Source organism: Spea bombifrons, chromosome 11, assembly GCF_027358695.1.
Source record: "Spea bombifrons isolate aSpeBom1 chromosome 11, aSpeBom1.2.pri, whole genome shotgun sequence".
Lineage (NCBI taxonomy): Eukaryota > Metazoa > Chordata > Amphibia > Anura > Pelobatidae > Spea > Spea bombifrons.
In genome coordinates this window covers 12,844,139-12,863,965 of record NC_071097.1, presented here as the reverse complement: position 1 = coordinate 12,863,965, position 19,827 = coordinate 12,844,139, and the positions used below count along the sequence as shown (strand labels likewise).

The 19,827-nt window shown below is 37.6% G+C and overlaps 1 protein-coding gene across 1 annotated transcript in view; it reads left to right on the top strand.

Moving 5' to 3' along the window:
- Positions 1-19,827, top strand: part of MICU1 (mitochondrial calcium uptake 1) — an 85,923-nt gene that overhangs the window by 13,366 nt on the left and 52,730 nt on the right. The window contains exons 3-5 of the mRNA XM_053451320.1: positions 6,598-6,766; positions 8,971-9,133; positions 12,130-12,173. Of these exons, the coding sequence (XP_053307295.1) occupies positions 6,598-6,766; positions 8,971-9,133; positions 12,130-12,173 (376 nt within the window). The remainder of the gene's footprint in view (positions 1-6,597; positions 6,767-8,970; positions 9,134-12,129; positions 12,174-19,827) is intronic.

Sequence of the window (19,827 nt, the reverse complement as noted above, 5' to 3'; positions counted from 1 at the left end):
CCTGTCAGCTGGTGGGGGTCTGCATCGCACAGACAGCCTCCGTTACTGTCAGGTACGGAGCCGGGTAGAGAGGCAGAGTGGCTTAAATGCCTTTTAACCCCCTTAATGCCACTCTGCCTCCAGAAATGCCTTATACCTCCCTATATGCCACTCTGCCCCATAATATGCCTTTTAACCCCCTAAATGCCAGAGTGGAATATAGGGGTATAAGGCAATTCTGGAGGCCTGTGGAAACTCCTTAAATCCAGATGGTTTCTTATGATGCTGTTCCAATCAGAGTAAATCGTGGAGTTCTTCTTTTCTTCTTTGAGGTTGCTGCATTGCCCCTAAATCAGACTATTTTGCAAGAAAACACTCCTGGCTACATGACCAATTAGGACACCTTTTCTATGATTGCTTTGTTCTCCCAAATACCTTTGCTGTAATGCCTCAATGTCGAGGCATTCAGCAACACCAAAATCTGAAGCAAGGGCCCCGTCAACGTGCACCATATTAAATATAGGTATTCAGTGACACCAAAGACCCACCCCAGGACGCACTGTGAGTGCTCCGAAAAGCAGTCACAAGCTATAGCAAGTTCTCATGGGAGTCTCAAGACCCTCCTGAGAACTCTGAACTCAGGCATACAATATGTTTCTTTTATACGAGTCCTGAAATTAGCGGCTATATAAAAAAAAAAATGGATGGAAAGACTTAAAACATTGGCACTTTAAATGTCATTGGGTTCTCTAGCTTTAAAAAAAATTATGATTTAATCAGATAAATCGAATTGCCCGTGTTCAAAAATATCCAAAATAGAACATGGGCACATACTAACCAGATGTCGAAATTTAATGTGGCCTTTTACCCCCCCAAACATGCATGGGTGGTATCAAGAGATGTTGCTGAACACATATTGGGATGTTGTTTGGCGGGACATATACCAGGAGCTGTAGATTGACACCTGAAGTAAAAAAATACAAAAAACAAAAAAAACAATTACTACCGCAGGCTGGTAGTAAAATTAGTGCATTGAATGTGTTAAATACTAGCATTTGAAATACCCTGTGGTGTCTAGTTTTCAAAACTATATGGTTTGATGGGGTAAATGTAACTGTCTTCAAAGATGTCCCAAATAGGACATGGGGAAGTATGACCAGAATTGAAAAAAAATTGAAATAGCAATATTTTACTTGTACATATTGCCCTATAAGTTGCAAAACAAAAAACACTCAGGACAAATATTAGAATCTATTTAGCAGTTTTCCCATTAGCTTTTATAGATGAGTAAACATCATTTTTTTCACCATATGTTATACTTTTTTTAAATTATTATTATTATTATAGTAAAAGATATGATACGGTCAAAATAATGGTACACTGATCAGCCATACCAATATAACCACCTGCCTAATGTGTAGGTACCTCTTTTGCCACCAAAACAGACTCATTGAGGCATAGACTCCACTAGACCTCTGAAGGTGTGCTGTGGTATCTAGCACTAAGATGTTAGCAGCAGATCCTTTAACTCCTGTAAGTTGCGAGGTGGGGCCTCCATGGATGCATCTTGGTGCCATATGTTCTCCAGGTAAGCGCACGTACCCGGCCATCCACATGATGTAATAGAAAACATGATTCATCAAACCAGGCCACCTTCTTCCATTGCTCGGTAGTAGACTGGGGTCAGCATGGACACCCTGACTGGTCTGCGGCTACGCAGCCCCATACTTGACAAACTGCAATGCACGGTGTGCTCGGACGCCTTTTTATCAGAACCAGCATTAACCTTTTCAGCAATGTGAGTTACCGTTACACGTCTGTTGGATTTGACCCTGACCCTGTCGCCGGTTCATCGCTTTTCCTTCCTTGGACCACTTTTGATAGGTGCTGACCACTGTGGAGCGGGAACATTGGGAGACGCAGTCATCTAGCCATCATAATTTGCCATTTGTCAGTTGCTCACATCCATTTTTCCTGCTTCTAACACATCAACTTTAAGGACGAAATGTTCACTTGCTGCCTAATATATACCTGACAGGTGCCATGATAACACAAGTTATTAACTTCACCTGTCAGTGGTCATAATGTTATGGCTGATCGCTGTATGTAAAGAAAACCCTTCTTGCCCTGAAAAAGCAATGTAAAACTTGAGTGGGTACAGTAAATGAGAGAAGAAAATTACAGCTAAACATGAGCATCAGAGAAACGTTAAGCCATTGTCATGAAGGCTAGAAAAACAAACTAACATGAAGAACGCGATCAAGGAAAGACTTAATAAAACAATACTCAATAAAACAATATCAAAGAGATTCAAACTATTATTCCAGAAATAGATCTAATGTATGTATAACAATAATGTATGGAATCTTATTTGTAATGTTGAGTGTGTGCTGGGATCAGAATGGTGTTTCCTGTTGTTAATGCATTCTCCTGGATAAATGTCAGATTAAACGGTCACGATTTTAGAACCTTTCCCCATTCTTCTTATTTGGCATCTGCATTTTGTCACATAAAACTTTAACCAATGTCATATATATTGTAGATGCTAATAAATGAAACATAAAAAATGGCTAAGATTTTCTAATTTTATCACTAGAATGTGCTAGTAATTGGCCGTGCACTGAAAACTTCTCAACAATGAATATTCAGTAAAAATAAAATACCCAGTACCTCTGTTTTTGTTTACATTTCTGTATTATGGCCGGATTATGCAATAAACCCAGTCACCACCTGTCTTTGCCATAGACGTGAAAGTCTGTCAGATGCAGCAACGGGATGTCCACATGCCTTTTGGTGTAGATGTGAGTCTATTAATGACATATGATGCCATTGCATTAATCTAATTTATTATCAGACATTGGTAGGTGTTAATTGTTGTGCAAAGTTGACATCTTTCGTTCAGTTATAGAAACCCACTGAACACACACACACAAAACTGGATATCTGCTGAGAGAGAAAAGGTCCCCAGTACAACTTGAAGGGTGCTGCATTTTATGTTATGTCATTGCTGTGGTGGTAGCTTCAGCAAAAAAAGGCCTTAGTAGTTTTGTGTAATGTTTATACATGCATGATAGGCCTGTTCATACATACATTTCAGTGCTATAGAAGTCAATAAATTATAATGATGTTCCTAACAGAGGCTCTCACATGTACCAAAATGCCAAGATCCTTGTGTAAACTGTATTGAGGTGCCCCCTTATCTTGTGCTTTAAATTTCTGCCTCGAGGGACATTTTGCCCAGTTACAAAAATGTGCATTATTAGGTCATGAAATTACTTGAAGAGTCTCTGTAAATCCCCCAGCCACAGTTACTCAAATGTCCCTAGAGAGCCATTAGAAATAATGGAAAACAATGGCAGAAACTAATTATTACCGAACACATTACCTTACAGTGGGTCATTTACTCAGAGAAGGCTGCTGGCAGGGACACAATTCTGTTCCCAAACTGATTGTTTTTGTTTTGTTTTATGTATGTATTTGTTTGCTACGAGATGAAATGTAACAGCTGTGGTTTCAAGAAAAACTACTCCATGAAAGTACTTTTTCTCCGAAATCAGCTTTCTGTTTCCTGGTAACATTTCTAATGTAACACGGTTAATAGGGCTGCCATTATTGATTACAATATAAAAAAAACATATGTCATTTCACCTGTAGTTTTTTATGGACGGGCTGCATGTTGCTCTATATAAAACCATCTAGACACTTACCATCAGTTACCTTGCAATGCCATCTGTAGGCTGTACCTCTTTAAGAGTATCTGAGTGTAGTCTTTGCAGTGAAAACCCAAATCCACAACGTGCATCAACAACTTCTCTTGCCTCACAATGCTATGTACAAAAACATGCATAACCCAGTTTCTTACGGTTTCAACTGCCTCTAAACCCATAAACTGTTAAGGTCATGCCACAGCATCTCAATCAGGTTAAGCTCAGGACTTTGACTAGGTCACTCCAAAACCTTCATTTTGGTTCATTTGAGCCACTCAGTGGTGGACTTGCTTGTGTAATTCAGTTCCTTATCCTGCTGCATAACCCAACTGCACTTTTGGGTCATGGCCTGAGGGCGAGACATTCGCCTTCAGGATTTTCTGGTAGAGATCAAAATTCATGGTTCCATCAATTATGGTAAGTCTTCCAGGTCCTGAAACAGCCCCAGACCATCACACTACAACCACTGTGTTTGACTGTTAGTATGATGTTTCTATTGCGGAATGCCATGTTTGCTTTACTCCAGATGTAATGGGACCTATGCCCTCTAAAAAGTTCCCCTTTTGACTCTTCAGTCTAAATAACATCATCCCAAAAGTCTTGGGGTCATCATGATGTTTTTTGGTTAGCAGTGGTTTTCACCTTGCAACTCTCCCATGGATGCCATTTTTGCACAGCCTCTTTCTTTATGTGGAATCGTGAACACTGAGTTAACTGAGGCAACTGCAGTTCTTTACATGCTAATATGGGTTCTTTTGTGACCTACTGGATGAGTCGTCAGTAGTTGGTAGGCCAACCTCTCCTGGAAAGGTTCACCACTGTTCCAAGTTTTTCTCCATTTGTAGATGATGGCTCTCACCATGGTTCCCTGGAGTGACAGGGCCTTGGAAATACCGTTGTAAACCCTTTTCAGGCTGATAAATGTTTCTCATCTGATCTTGAATTCCTTAAGCTTGCCACATCATGTGCTGCTTTTTGAGACCATTTAGCACTTTGCCAGACAGGTTTTAGTTAATGCTTAGATTCAACAGGACTGACAGTAATCATGCCTGGTATGTTTAGTGAAATTGAATCCTATTATCAATTACATTTGGTTAATTGGTTGATTTAGTAACTAAGTGGACAATTGCTCTTTAGCATAGGACCAGGCAGTGTTGGAGAGAATTTTTCCTTCTATACATAAAATACTAATTTAAAAGATGCATTTTGTGTTTACTTATGGTGTTTTTGTTTTATATTAAAATTAGATCTGAATCATTTGTGTGACAAATTTGCAAAAATAGTAGAAATCGGGGAAAGGGGCAAGTACTTTTTCACAGCATGGAATTGTGCTTTATACAGGGCCAGCTCAACCTTTCAATATTGAGAAACTTGCCAGTGTTGGCCCTTCATAGTAAATAGCAAAGTGAGAGGGTCGATACCAAACTCTCCTGCCCAACTCTACATTTAGTGAATAAACCCGAAATATGCTGCATGTATACCCATAGACCGTGTATGTGCACTAGAAGCGTTGGGAACAAAAAAAGGCATCACACAGTTAAGGTCTGGCTCCTACATTTTTTGGTTGGCAGCTAAAACAAATTTGTCAAAACCTAGCCTAGCACACCCTTTTCAGACTGTAATCTGTGTATAACCCAGTATTGGATCACAATGAGACTGTCAAATGGTTAACAACAACACTGGGTGAGAGCCCCTTTAGTATCTTAATTGATTCCTGTGAAGGTTCCTCTAGGTCGCTTAACCTTTCATGCCTCTCTGCTCATGTGATTGTTCCAAGCATATTTCATTCAGCAGCTTTCTACAGTAATTGTGCTGCAGTGTTGGAATGAAACCAAAATGCCCTTCAGAAGAAGCGTGTTTAAGATTTGGCAAAATTATGTATTACGATCATTATAAGATATGTTACTTTGTGGAATTAAATTGGCAATCATGTAAATGCAGCCGGAGTTTCATGGATCTAGTCAGCGGTTTCTCATTACTGTGTGTTGTCTTTCTTATACATCGGTGTCCGATTGGACAGAACAGTGACCAGAGTTTTTAAATGAATTCAAGTGATCAGGGGGCATCTCTGGGGCAAATCCTTCAGTCTGGAAACAGTCCTTTGAAAATAGGGGCATCTGATCAACCTATTGTTGAGCGCAAAGAAAAGAAATCCATAATTAGCTGTCATTATGTCATATGTTGTTTTGTTATATGTAATACCCCTTCAGATAATGGACTGTACTCACAGATCCTTAGATCGTGGATGCTAAGTTAGCTTGCTTGGCTGTGTTTGGTGGTAATTCCCACAGCATTCCTGAACCTTAAGGTGCCTCTACATTTAATAACACAATAATAACAATGTGGGTGTCATAACATTAAAATATTTTAGCTTTTTAGTTCCCTTGGCAACAACCTATTGCATGAAGAATTTAAATAATAAAAATAATTTTGAATGATTTTAGCGATCAACAGTATCAGGAATATGTTTTTAATACTGCATTTAGTAATAAAGTAATACTTAAATCAAGTCAGGTGGAGTAGCACTTTTAACACTGAGCCTGGTGTAAGGACCGCATATTTGCATGTAACTTATTGTAGCTTAGTGCATGTTTTTCTGCTTCTCATCTTTCTGCCTTTTTGTTCCAATATCTGCCCCCCATGTCCCCCTTACTGAGATCTGTGTGATTGAAACGTTATGTTTGTAAATTATTCTTTAGTTTGTGTTTGAGTGCTTGGCTATAATCAGATGGAATAAATGATTAAATTCATTTTATCCGTATAGGCAAAAAACCCAAACACATGTAATGTTAAAAAATTTAATCATGTTTAACAATTAATTTAATCAATATAATAAACAGTTGAATTAAGTTTTCTCTTCTCCACTTAACACGCCGGTCCTATTTCTTTCTTTTGCTTGTTTTTAACCCAGAGCCAATGCAGAAGCTAAGTCTTCAGTGAAACACGAGTCCGGCGAGAAGCACAAAACAGGGGCAGATGATGGGGAAAATATAGAGGATCAAGCTGTGGAGTCAAGCAATGAAGAACAGGAGCAAGAAGGAAAGAAGAAAAAGCAACGGACTGGATTTAGAGACCGCAAGGTATTGCCAAGCATAATGCTTTACAAAGAGTCAGGGTGTGTTTTATAGTATAAAGCAATGCTGCATATTAGAGGCTGTCCCATGTGGCCTAATTTTGCTTCTGCGCATGTATGAATCTGCCTGAATGTATTTTACAACAAAAGTGGAAAAACAAATGTGTATTTTTTTTTTTTATTCTCACGCACCACCAGATACAGGATGGTCTTCTGGTGCAATAAAGTAAAGTTAAAACTGGCTTAAATTTGCAACTTATTGGTTAACACAATTGTATATTAAAAATAGATTGCTATTTCATTCTATCCCCCCCCCCCTTGAATGGCTTCCAAGAGAAAAAACAGGCCAACATTTTTTCACCACACGCAAACTATGAAGGAGACATGCGAGACCGTGCAGACGTGGATAGTATATCATCTGAAGCCTATGCCAGTCAGGTACTAATTATACCTCAGCTTCGTAACATTAATTTAAACACGACTGTCAGATCTCAGAGCTTCCTTGGTAACGCTTCAAAAGCCATTGAGAAGGATATCCAGCACGGCTTGAAATGTATCTGAAATCTGAATATAAATCTGTCGTGTCCATACTAGTAGACCGGTACTAGCTTTAGATGAAGAACATGGCAAACTAACCTTGAAAGCTACAGGTCGAGAGAACAATGGAAGTAGTGCTGTAGATAGATCCTTGAAGCCAGCTGAATTTGCTAGCTAACATGTTTTACATAGTATGTAGAAGGTCTTGATCTCACAGAATAGAAACCCATATCACAGGATCCCTAAGCCTAATGAAACGATTGCCAAGTGAAAGAGCATAATCTTTATATAAACACCTATTATCTGTTCATGTTCACTGACCTATCTGTGTTGACTTTGGCGAGGATTTCACAAAGGACCAAGCTTTAAGAGCTAATAACATTTCATATTGATGGTGATTCCCTACAGCAGCGGTTCTCAACCTGTGGGTCGCGACCCCTTTGGGGATCGAACGACCCTTTCACAGGGGTCGCCTAAGACCATCGGAAAACACATATTTAACAATATATAATTACATAATTTTATGGTTGGGGGTCACCACAACATGAGGAACTGTATTAAAGGGTCGCGGCAGCTTACTAATGCAGAAACATGGCAACACAAGTATCTTACATTCACCACATAATCTACTTAATGTACAGATTTATATCTCCTGTAAAAATGTATCATTTGTGTGGTTTATGCTAATAAGCACAGAGCAACAATGCCGAGTTCAGGCTCGTGGCACTCATCAACAAAGGAAGGAAATGTATTTGAAATGTTTGCGTGCTGTGCTCCTGCGTGACTGAAGTTAACATAGCTATTAGCTATTGTTTAGTATTGTAGGGGGGGGCAGTGAGCATTGAAAAAACTAGGTAAGACTATGCTTTTAAAATAAAATTAAATACAGGTAATATGTTTTAACTGTAGCTAAATGGCATAGACAGCAGGGGAATTGCATTATGTGCTGGATAGTGTAGGGTTTTTTTATTTTTTTTATGTTTTGTGGTCATCTGCGCAATACACTAATAATGCCTACTTTGTTGCTACATTACAGACAGCAGAGCTAGCTCCAGTGCTTCTCTTTCGATTTTGCACATATTTGCATGATGTGATTGTGTGTATCTGGTGCATGCAAATGTTTTCTTTTCATGTTGTATTTGTTTTAAGTGTCTCTTCTATTTTTGTTTTTTGTTTTTCGTTCCTAAATATTTGATCACTCTGTTACATGCTTGAAACATATGTTCAATGGAAAAAAAAAAAAAGCAACTGCTCACCTTGTTTTGGATAGACGGTATTCTGTGAACAAACATTTCACATTTGCTTTCTGTTGTGTGTTCCATATTGCTCAGGTTTTTTTCATTGTACACACTGAGCGACTAAATGGTGACTAAATCTGAAAGAATAAATGGTGATATGGATGACTCTATGGATGCACCAAAGCATACTCACTATAGGCATCAATCTTTGTAATTTTGATGAGAAAGTTAAGATTCTGTTGTGGCACAAAAATCTGTCTTTGATCCTTGAAACATCTGTCAGGAGATAGGTTGTGGGCCCAGAAATGGTCGGCAGCTGCTTAAAATTAGACCAAAGTCAGCAGAATGCAACAAGATAGTTGGATCTATCGATGTAGTGCATAAATCCATAGGTGGTTATTTTGATCATCCTCATTGTTTGTGTTTTTTGTACCAGGTCATGGAATACGAGAATAGGATCAGGGCTTATTCCACTCCTGACAAAATCTTCAGATACTTTGCGACTCTGAAAGTCATTCATGAATCGGGAGAGTCTGAAGTCTTCATGACACCCCAAGATTTTGTAAGGTCTATAACGCCTAATGAGAAGCAGCCTGAAAGTAAGTGTGTGCTTTTTCCATGTTACACTTATAATGCACTTGCATCCTTACGCTCTCAAAATAAGGTGTGTGTGAAATATATGTATATATATATTTAGTTTGTGCATAGAAATTCCCTTAAACCATCTTAAATGAAGAATGTATGTGTGCCAGCAATGTACCTTCTAATTTAACCACTTAACTCACCCAAGAGTATTTCTGGGTTTGGATGGCATGAGGAAATTGTCACATTTCCTAGGATCTTACAAAAATATGTAAATTATACAGACTGGTAATTCTGTTTTAGGCATATGGTGCATTTCTGTTTCTTTTTAGGTGTAGGGGGTATCATGCCCGTGCTGCGTCTATAGAAATCACCTGCAATGTTTACTTTCATTTAACAAAAAGACAAGGCTTTGTATGCCTTACGTTTTCTTTCACAATGTAATACAGCCCAAGAAAAAATTGTTATAAATGCCCCAGCTGAGAAAATGGAATTGCGTTGGTGAAATGTTTCCAATGCAGTCTTGGTACCTGATATTTAATTCCACGCTATGCATTAACTCAGAATGCTAAGTCGTTTCTTTAAGTGTACCTTCTAACCAACAGATCAAAACAAATGTAAGTGCAAACCTGGGGGGGGTAGGTGAATACACTTTCAAATGCATTTCAGTATTTTCAAGATTAAATGGTGAGAGGATAGTCAAGCACACCAGCTGTTTCCATCGCCAAACAAAAGACTAGAGAGTGACAGGTGATGCCCCAAAGACTTTACACTCAGAGCAAATAAATCTAACAATTATCCCAGCTGCTTTCAGCAGCGTAGAAAAGTAAACTAAAGATCGAATTGGCAGCCAGCCATCACATTATTTGAGGAAACTGAATTTGTTGATACCTCAACTGATTATGAAACAAAGTTGTATATTCCCAGTTTTGACATCCGTTTCGGTAGAGAGGGAAAAACAAGACTGCAGTTTAGGGAAGGGTGGTATGGGGGTGGGGGACCAGATGCATTATGATAGCTTAAATGGGGACTCCTATGTAAACATAAATGTTTTTTCTTTGAGTACGTCATGCAGTGCTGTATACAGTAATGCATCTTAGCATTGAAGAAAAGAAAACGGGGGTTCCATTAATGGTCAGCGTGTTCTATTCTTAAATGAGCTGTCATGGGGTTGGCAAGAGGCACAACAAGGCCATATTTAAGCATGGAGCAGTTACTTTAAGCAAGATATACGACTACTGTGTTTACCAGCTGCTAGAAGACTTTCCCTTTACAAAATGACAAGGTTATTAAATGTTGCTGAAAAGCTGACGCTCTCTTAACGCTGACGGATACAAATTGTTTTATCATCTTTTTAGTTTTTCATGTAGTATTTTAAAATATGTAGAATAAAATCACAAAACTACTATTATTGTATGACCAACAAAATAAATATCAAAATGTTGTTGGGTAAACACTGTGCGTAAACACTTTTTTTTTATTATTTAAATATGCTTGTTAAGTGATTTATATGCTTGTGGCAGATGGGTTTGTACAAGTCAACATTTTCGATTACAATACATAGTTAATATAATGAGAAGATGATAATGCAACAGATGCTCTTTTGAAATCCCACACCTGAACGCAAACATGTTATTATTTATCCAGAATAATGATGTCCTTCCCTTGCGTTTGTGTAAGAGAAGAAAAATAATATATAATAGCATCCTTTTGATCAAAACTAAATGCAGACACACAGTTAATTTATGATACCAAATGCACCCCAGTTATATATTGGAAAATGTTGGAAGGTTATTGTATACATATACATTAGATACCGTGATATATCTGTTTTATATTAAAATAATCAGACTTGTTGCAGAATATCATTTAAATTTGCAATATAATACAAATATTTGTTCTGGTGCTCCTTGAAGTATTGTCATTCAGTAGGATGTACCAGCATCCGTAAAGGTATGAAGATGCTAAGATTAATTTACAAGGTTTTCATTGTCTCTTTAAGAAGCCGCATAGTTTTATGCCAAGATGGTGAAAAAATGTCTGTTTGAGCCTTTTCTTATTCAGCTACCTATGGCAGAGCCTTGGAAAAGTACCTTCAGTAGTTATTCCTTAAAGACGAATGGCATGAGGCGAATTAAAACATTGAGAGGTTTCTCAATGCACCAGTCATGCTGAACGACAAAAAAATGTGTACAGATCACGCGGGCCGCACATTGGCCCGCAGGCCGCCCCTGACCTAGGCGCCAGGACAAAATTCTCAGTCGAGCCCTGCACTAATAAAATCATAAATATATTTTACCCACTAAATTGACTATAGTTTACAAATCAAAATCAGCATCCCCTTGTAACAAGAGGACATGTTCACTGTGTTGGAAGAATACAGAATAACAGATGAGGTTATTATACCCTCTTAATTACTTTAGGCTTATATTACAAAGTATGAGGTATATGTATAGCGAGCCACATAGGTAATGCTTTGGTGAGAAGATACCTCTTTACTAGGAGGATGCATGTGCTTTCTTTTATTTTTCTTGTTTCTCTGAATTAGGTTTCCTTTGAAACTGGCTTCTATTTTTAACCATTTCAGTCAATGGTGTTCATTGCTCCCTTTATTTTTTACAAAATCAATTTTAAATCTCCCAAACGTTTCCTCCTCCTTTCAGCGCTGTAAAATCCTGATGTTTTCAAAGATACTTTTAGAAAGTGTAAGCCCATTTAGCCATAAAATATTTTTGAAATATTGGTCTATTTTTCTGTGTGGTTTCCATGCACCTTTTTTGGTCTCAAAAGCATCTTAAACCGTTAAACTATATAAGATATGTATAATGCATGTCAATGGAAACCATGATAGATGTCTGACCCTACATTTTAAATCTCCAAAATTTTCGTGGGTAGTAAAGGTTTGTGAGACTTCAACTGAAATTTGCTTTTTCCGGCTATTCCTTTTTCAAGCTCTGTACGCAAAATTTCATAACTGCATTTTATGTATATATATCATATTTTGCTTTCACAGATTTGGGGCTAGATCAGTTTATCGTAAAGCGTTATGATGGAAAGGTGAGTTAAATATTTTATTTTATTGTTGTTTCATTGTTTATTATTTTTCCTTATTATTATTGTTGTTGTTTATAGGTTCCTGTCTATAAACAACTTGGTGTAAACTTACACGACAGAGTAGTCCAGACATAAAATCATGTTAGTGATTACACAAGGCCACAAAATAGCCCTCACCAACATGAGAGCAAAGTGTAGAGGAGCTCCACGTGCCTGCTGGATAAAATGTATCTAAATTTAACAGTATATTGACTGAAGAGTCGCTGCCATCTGAATAAACACTTTGCTGAAAAGAATGGTCATAAACACAGAACTTGTAAATAAACCAGGGTGATAATTTTGATGACAACCAGTGTTGGTGTCAGTGGACAAAAAGTGTTATTTTTCACCCGATTCATTTGTAAATATCATTCTTTTGATCCTTCTATGTAGCCAATTATCAGGTGAAGCCACTAATAGTTACTGATTTTAAAGGGTTTACCACCAGTGAATCTTAAATCATTTTACCCTGTAATGATCGCCTTACTCTTTGGCATGGCAATTCTTCTCCATTACAGAAACCATGTATGCTTCATTTTGCACAGATTATTATAAATGCCAGTGAGTGACAATTCTACTCGTCTCATATTTTTTTCTTGCCGTCCACCATAAAATATTTTTTTGTTAAGTGTTTTTCTTATCTTTATTTGGCATGTGTACAGAATAAACAAAATATATATTTTCATAATGGCTGCATAATGTGCAAATGGATAGTAGTATTTATGAGGCATCCAGAAGGGGTCGTTAGGGTTAATTATAGACATTGATTATGTAAGTCTTTATAAAAATGGTTACATTTCTGTACTGTTTGCCCTCTCAGTAATTATTCTACTATGAAGCTATTAACTTTTCCTTCAGAGACAGTAAAGCATAAACTACAACTTAAAGAGGAAATATTTTTAGTCCTTGAGCATAAAATACAGTGCTGTATAAAGTAATGTAGGTTATCAATGACTAAAACATTCACTTCTTCCAAAACATTTCCCTTATCTGCAGACCCGGAGGCTGCCATTGTTGTGGTCATGTGATATTTTGGGTGTATTTTCTCTGCACAATTACCACACTGAGTTGATTCTTTATGGCACCCTGCTTTTATACAGTCTAAACCTTTCTTCTATGGACTATCATGCCTAGTGTTAGGCAAGGTGATTGAGATTGAGTCATTCTTTTGTTTGCCACAGGGCAGTGTAATGAGGAATCAGATAGGGCTAAAATAAGATAGTTACCAATATGCATACAAAACATAATGCAAAGACTAGAACTGTTTTAAAAAAAAACAAAAAAAAAAACACGATACTTTTATTTTTTTTTTTCAACATATAAACATATTCATATAAAATATTTGAGTTAACCTTTTAATGGAAAATGTACTGCAGCCACGCCAATCTTTAGAGTTGCAATGCTGTACCCCCATGGTCTATTTTTACACCACTTTTGGATGCTTGAAACAGCCAGTCAGTGCCGGAAAAGCACTCCGATCCCGTTTACATGGGAGAGTTGTGTTTGACACATGAGCAATTGCTGGTGGTGAGTGGCGTACGGCTTTGCCAAAACCATCTCCTGCAAAGCAAGAAGCCGAGGAGTGAGAAATGATGCATATACAGAAGGGCTGTGCAGCTGAATCTCCCCATGCAGTTGCAAATCTGAGAAAATGATGGCTTGATGTCCTCGTTTAAATTATCATATGCTTTAAAGTGCATATGACGGCCAGTGTCCGTTAAAAAGAAAAACAAATCTTTCACATTTTGTGGTGAGTGGATTCGTTCTTTGCTTGCAGTTAAGTTACATCTTTTTAAGCCTTTATTGGATAAGAGAATGTGAATTTTGCTCTTAAACCAACAAGAAATCCCCTTCTACCAATCTAAAAACATTATAAAATGTTCAAAGAATGTTGACGTCTATAAATGTCTATAAAGAAATGAAAGCAGTTGGGGAAACGGAGGAATTTGCAAAACAGCAATAATATCTACATTATATTTTGCAAATAATATCACCAGTATGTAAAGTGGATTGTGTCTACAACCGCTCAACCCTTAAAGACTATGGACCAGTCACAGCTGTACCCCATTGAATCCTGTGGTGGAAAAGCACCATCTCGTTATTACTTTCTAGGCATCAACATCAGCCAGGCTATCAATAATGGCATTCACTAGGAGCTGTCAGAAAATACTATTTTCCTCCAGGACAAGTACAATTATTACAATTTCATACTGCATTTATTACAAATCTGACAAAGTCCTTCCTGTTTCCACGATTCAGATTCAAAATCTGCTTATTAATCTGACAATTTCATTTTTTTAAGTACTTTCGATCAAAGACTACACCCCTAGGCACTAAACACTTACCTTTTTCGATGACACATGAAGACAGTTTTCAAATTATTTGAATATGAAATTTCCATATACATATCCAGCTGCTCTGAAAAATAAGCACATTCCAAAAGCCCACTCCTTTCCTTGTCTGAAAGATAAGTATAATTGAAGGCTATGCGATCAAAAGTAAACGGGTATAAATATTACATGGGAAGGGGTTTATGAAGGACTAGACATAGGGTTGCCACCTTTTGCTGGCACATATCCTGGACAATCTGTTTAGGGTAGCTTCCGGAGGTGTAGTTGGTAAAAGTCCAAGAGTGAGACGAGAAAGGAAGAGATAAAAAGAGAGTAGATGCAAAGGGGATAAGCTTTGAGAGAGAGACAACAACAAGAGCAAAACAGAAAGGAGAAGAATAAGATGAGAGGGATGGGATGAGAGGAAAGATGAAAATAAATAAGGATCTTACACTGAATTTCAATCTATCCTTTCTAACACATTGTCTTCACTTTATCCCTTCCACGTTTTCCCTGTCAGTTTCTTCCTTTCTAACCTACCCCCCCAGATCCTTACATTTATTGCTCACAACCGTCTACTTAATTATCTGTCTCTGTCCCTTTCTTAATTGCCTGTTCTCTCTTGCTGTCCACTCTTCCCTCTCTTTATTGTTCAGAATAATCCCCATTATCCCCTAGCCAATCCCACATTAAAATATAGTCTCCTATTCTGCTAACATGAAATAACCTCATTAACCTTCTGCTTTCTACAACCACTGTGTGTATGACATATGCAGCTAAACATACCATAAGAAGATTGTGTGAACATACATGTAAACAAATATATATCACACGGATGCACATAGGAAAGGATCTGTCAGGTTAGCATGGAATAATTGGGGAGGGATATCCAAAAGATAAGCTATATGTTCAGTAAGCATTAGGATTCTAACAAACCAATAAAGAGTATTTGGACATCCTATATTCTGTAACAAAAACATTTTACGAGGACCAGTACTGTCTGCTGGTGATCTGGTTGTGGTTGTATATTGGTAAACAATTTTTTTTTTTGTATAGTCATTTTTTTATTTTTGAAGTGTTACATTTGGATACAAGTCGGATAAACATAAGCACATACAACAGTGTAGAGTAGCTATCAACAGCCTTCAATAGCGTGATATACATAATGTGATGTTCTGGGCTACCTCCTGAGTATATTCAGTGTTTCTTACACACAATATATATCTTTTATAAAAACACACACAGAAATCAAGAAATTAAATACAGTATCTCTCAAAAGTGAGTACACCCCTCACACTTTTGTAAATATTTTATTATATCTTTTCATGCGACACCACTGAAGAAATGACTCTCTGCTACAATGTAAAGTAGTGAGTGCACAGCCTGTACAGCAGTGTACATTTGCTGTCCCCTCAAAATAACTCAACACACAGCTATTAAAGTCTACACCTTGGCAACAAAAGCGAGTACAAGTGTAAATGTCCATTTCTTCAGTGTTGTGACATGAAAGGATATAATAAAATATTTACAAAAATGTGAGGGGTGTACTGAATGTTGTGCTAATAAAAGAGAGGGAAAATATAGTGGAATGGGAAAGTAAGAAGAACCAAATGGTTTGATCTACATTGGATCTTCGGTGTAGCAGGTACATGTTGCTAAGCCCTTTTTTGTTAATGTGTAAGAGGAATGTGTGGAGGAATTAATTTCTACCGCAGTAGGGCATGTTTGTAAAAATGTATTGCTGCAGACATCGGTTCCATTTTGTAGGATGTGTATTGTGTCCTAATACCCCGGATTCCTGGAGGATTTCCAGTTCCATTAAAGATGTACAATAATAATATAGCCTGCATATTTGTGATGGTGTCAGAAGACCTTGCCAGCAGTGCCTAGAGATGGGTAAATGATTATTTCAACTACGGTGTGCAGACGAGAAGAAAAGGAGGGGAGGGAAAGACTAGAGAAAACTAGGTGAGAAGAGAGAGAGACACTTAGATTAACGCACGCATACACTAACACAGACAAACATGCAGAGAACCTCTCAAACTAACAAGCATACACTAATACTCACACCCAGACATACTAATGCACACTAACACAGCCAGGCACTCACACGAATGCACTCACATTGACACACACACTTACAGTAGTGCACACATTAATATACCCATATGTTCAAGCTAATACAAACACCCTTCATACTAACACATTCATACTAACATACCCTGACACTCACATTAGTGCACACCCAACACACTAATGCTAACACACATCAGACACTAACACACTCTGACTCACATACTTACCTTTCCTGATGCCTCAACTTTTCTTAAATGCACTACTACTACCACAGGGTCACACAACATGACATTACGTGACCTCTCTGAGCTCCACCACCGGCCAACCAGTTCCTGGGACACAGTTGGTTGAGTTGGATAAAATAGAGCTGTTATATATGTACAAGTATGTTGAAGATTCACTTCTTGGCAGACCACTTGCACGAAGAAAGAGAGCAATGTGGGCTAGCTTTATGGATGTCCCTGTATTAATAATTGACTGATGAACATGAAACTGTGAAACAAGCCATTGGATTGATGTGCTTTACATAGAAAAGAAAAAAGTAGGGAGAAGTAGCAAACTGGAAATGAGAAAAGGTGAGAGAGTAGAGGGTGCTTCCCATGTCTCCTGGGCCAGTCTTCATAGGAGGTAGCCTGACCTTCATCTGCTTAGAATAAGGCATCAAGCTGTGGTAAATGGGTATGATGAAGAGGATTTCATATGTGCTTAGCGGTGGTTTAAAGGGGAGAAAGCTGCTCATTACTCAATAATGAATCTAATGTTAAAAAAAATACCAGAATGGTTAATGATAGGATCTTGTATGTGTTTCCTGCATGTTCCTAGGTACATAGTATTTAGTATTCCTGGTGTACCTGGTGTGCTATAGAATGTCTTCCCCTTTACCCGTGACCTTAGTTTTTTTTCTGTGTTTCTGTGAAATAAATTCAAGGGCACAGTCTATCATCCCTGACACACCTACTATATAAGAATACATATTAAAATGCCATGTAAGTACTTTAATTCTTTAGAAAGAAAAATAATAATAATAAAAAAAAACTGACACAGAATTTGTAGCCGTGCTGCAAAATTGTAATTCTTCCTCCGTGATTCTACATTTCTTGTCACTGATTGGCTACTTAAAGCTACAAATAAGTGGCCTGAAAGTGTTCTGACTTAAATCAGTGGGAAAGCCTTTTACACATTCGCGCTGGGTCCCAACAGAACTCTGCACGCAGCATACAGCAGAGCAAGGTCTGGGGTTCACTGGAGGCGCAGACAGATGCATTCGTCCAAGCACTTCCTGCAGGGCATTTGGTTGGGGGTGAAGAAAGGGCCACATGCATTTACAAAAGAACCACGTGAAAATGTAAAGGCCTCATTCACCTATCATATGCATAAAAATGTTTGTTTTTTTCTTATTCCCCCTGTTTCACCCCCACTTCAGAGTTTTGGGCCTCCTGTGCAAAGAAGTTTCTTTATGCAACCTAAAGCTTGGCTTGTCTGCCTCTGCTTCAACAGTAACATTCATCTCATGGAAATGTAAAAATAGACCCAAGTGTTCTAAATAAAATTTTGAATAAAGGTACATTCTTTTTGTACCGAGCATATCTTCAAGATACCTTTTTATCTTCTGTTCTTCCTGTATAGCATGGGAAAATGGATCACATTGCCCTAGCAAGATTCAATTGATTATTTTCTCTCTTTTCGAAGCCTTTGAAGCGACCCCGAGCCTTTAAATCTCTAACCCATATCTCACACTGCAGCAGCATGCAGAGATTGTCCTTGAACGGATCTTCAGTCTTCTGCAGTTCTCATTAGCATGTACAACCTTCTCCTCGCTTGAGTTAGCAGGAGAACCTCAGGTTTTTTATTAGTAATGGGCTCTGCATCTCCTTCATTAATGTGTATCTTGGAGAATAACAAAGTGCGCTTGCTACCTGTTTAGGTCCAAAGTTAGTATGTTAATATGCATTCTTCAAAACACGATAAGAAATATATAACGCACTTACCTGAGGCAGAAGTTGCAGTACCCTCCTCTTCAGTTGTCTGATGATCCTTACCACTAGAAGCAGTCAATCAGTGGCAGTAAAGTGTTACTATTGGAACAAACGTGAAAGGATACAACTGCAGGACATGAAACTGATTAAGATGGAATACCTTATGCTGCAGAACCCACCTCTCATTATTTGGACTTTAATTGTACTACCTAAAAATAAACCCCATCGGTATCTTTGATAAAGGAATTTAGTTATATATTTAGTGATGACCGAGGTTTATAAATATAGAAAGTACATTTCAACTTGATATTAATATACAGAAGAATCTGATTCTAGAGAAGTGTTCTTTAAAATTATTTATCATTGCTCGTTTATAAACTCAAGACTATACCTTGCTGTTTGGTACAAATGTATAGTCTGCATAATCAGAGGTTTAGCTGCTAATGGTTTTTCCAATAAATTCTTTTTAAATATCATTGGCTCATTCCAGTGATCAGAATCAAACTATAGACAGTGAGCTATTTATTATCCTATAGCTGCAGGGAAAGTTAAATGCTTATTGATTCTGTATGTGCCCCGTCTTAAATCTGCTTCGTCATTGCTCCTCTTCCTTACCTTACTGCATTTGTCTTCTGCCTACAGACCTAAAGCACACAGACATAAGAACTACATTTCCTTTTCACACTTTTAGTTGGTAATCTATGCCAAGTATTTTAATAACCTTATTACATTTCTCAACTCAGGGTTTTGGCTGTTTTTCAGAGATGCAACAAAATTATTGAAATTTAGGCAATTATATTTATTGGAAAAGTATCCCCAACATTTCTTCTTTACTTTTCAACGTGTGAGAGCGAAACCACCTAAATTAATCCAAGACAACTAATTTCCACGGCCGTAGTGCAGTTTTCTTTGTTTAACTTGTTAATTCATGGTTTTTTTTTTACGCAATGGAAAAGCAGAATGGTTTATAGACGCACCGTATTCACAAGGAAACCAAAGCATACCTGGAACTAGTATGTCAACCATAAATATACCCAGATTTAAAGTTACAGGGACACAAACCAGGCTGTGGTTTATAAACGTCTAATTTTTTGTAGATAAATATTTTGTTGATTCAGCAATTCATTTAGGTTTATTAATGTTATACATAGTATAGAGAGTTGCTTATTATTTTTGTGTATTAATTTTAAAGGGACACTTGAACCCATGATATACACTTTAATGCATATGATTTCT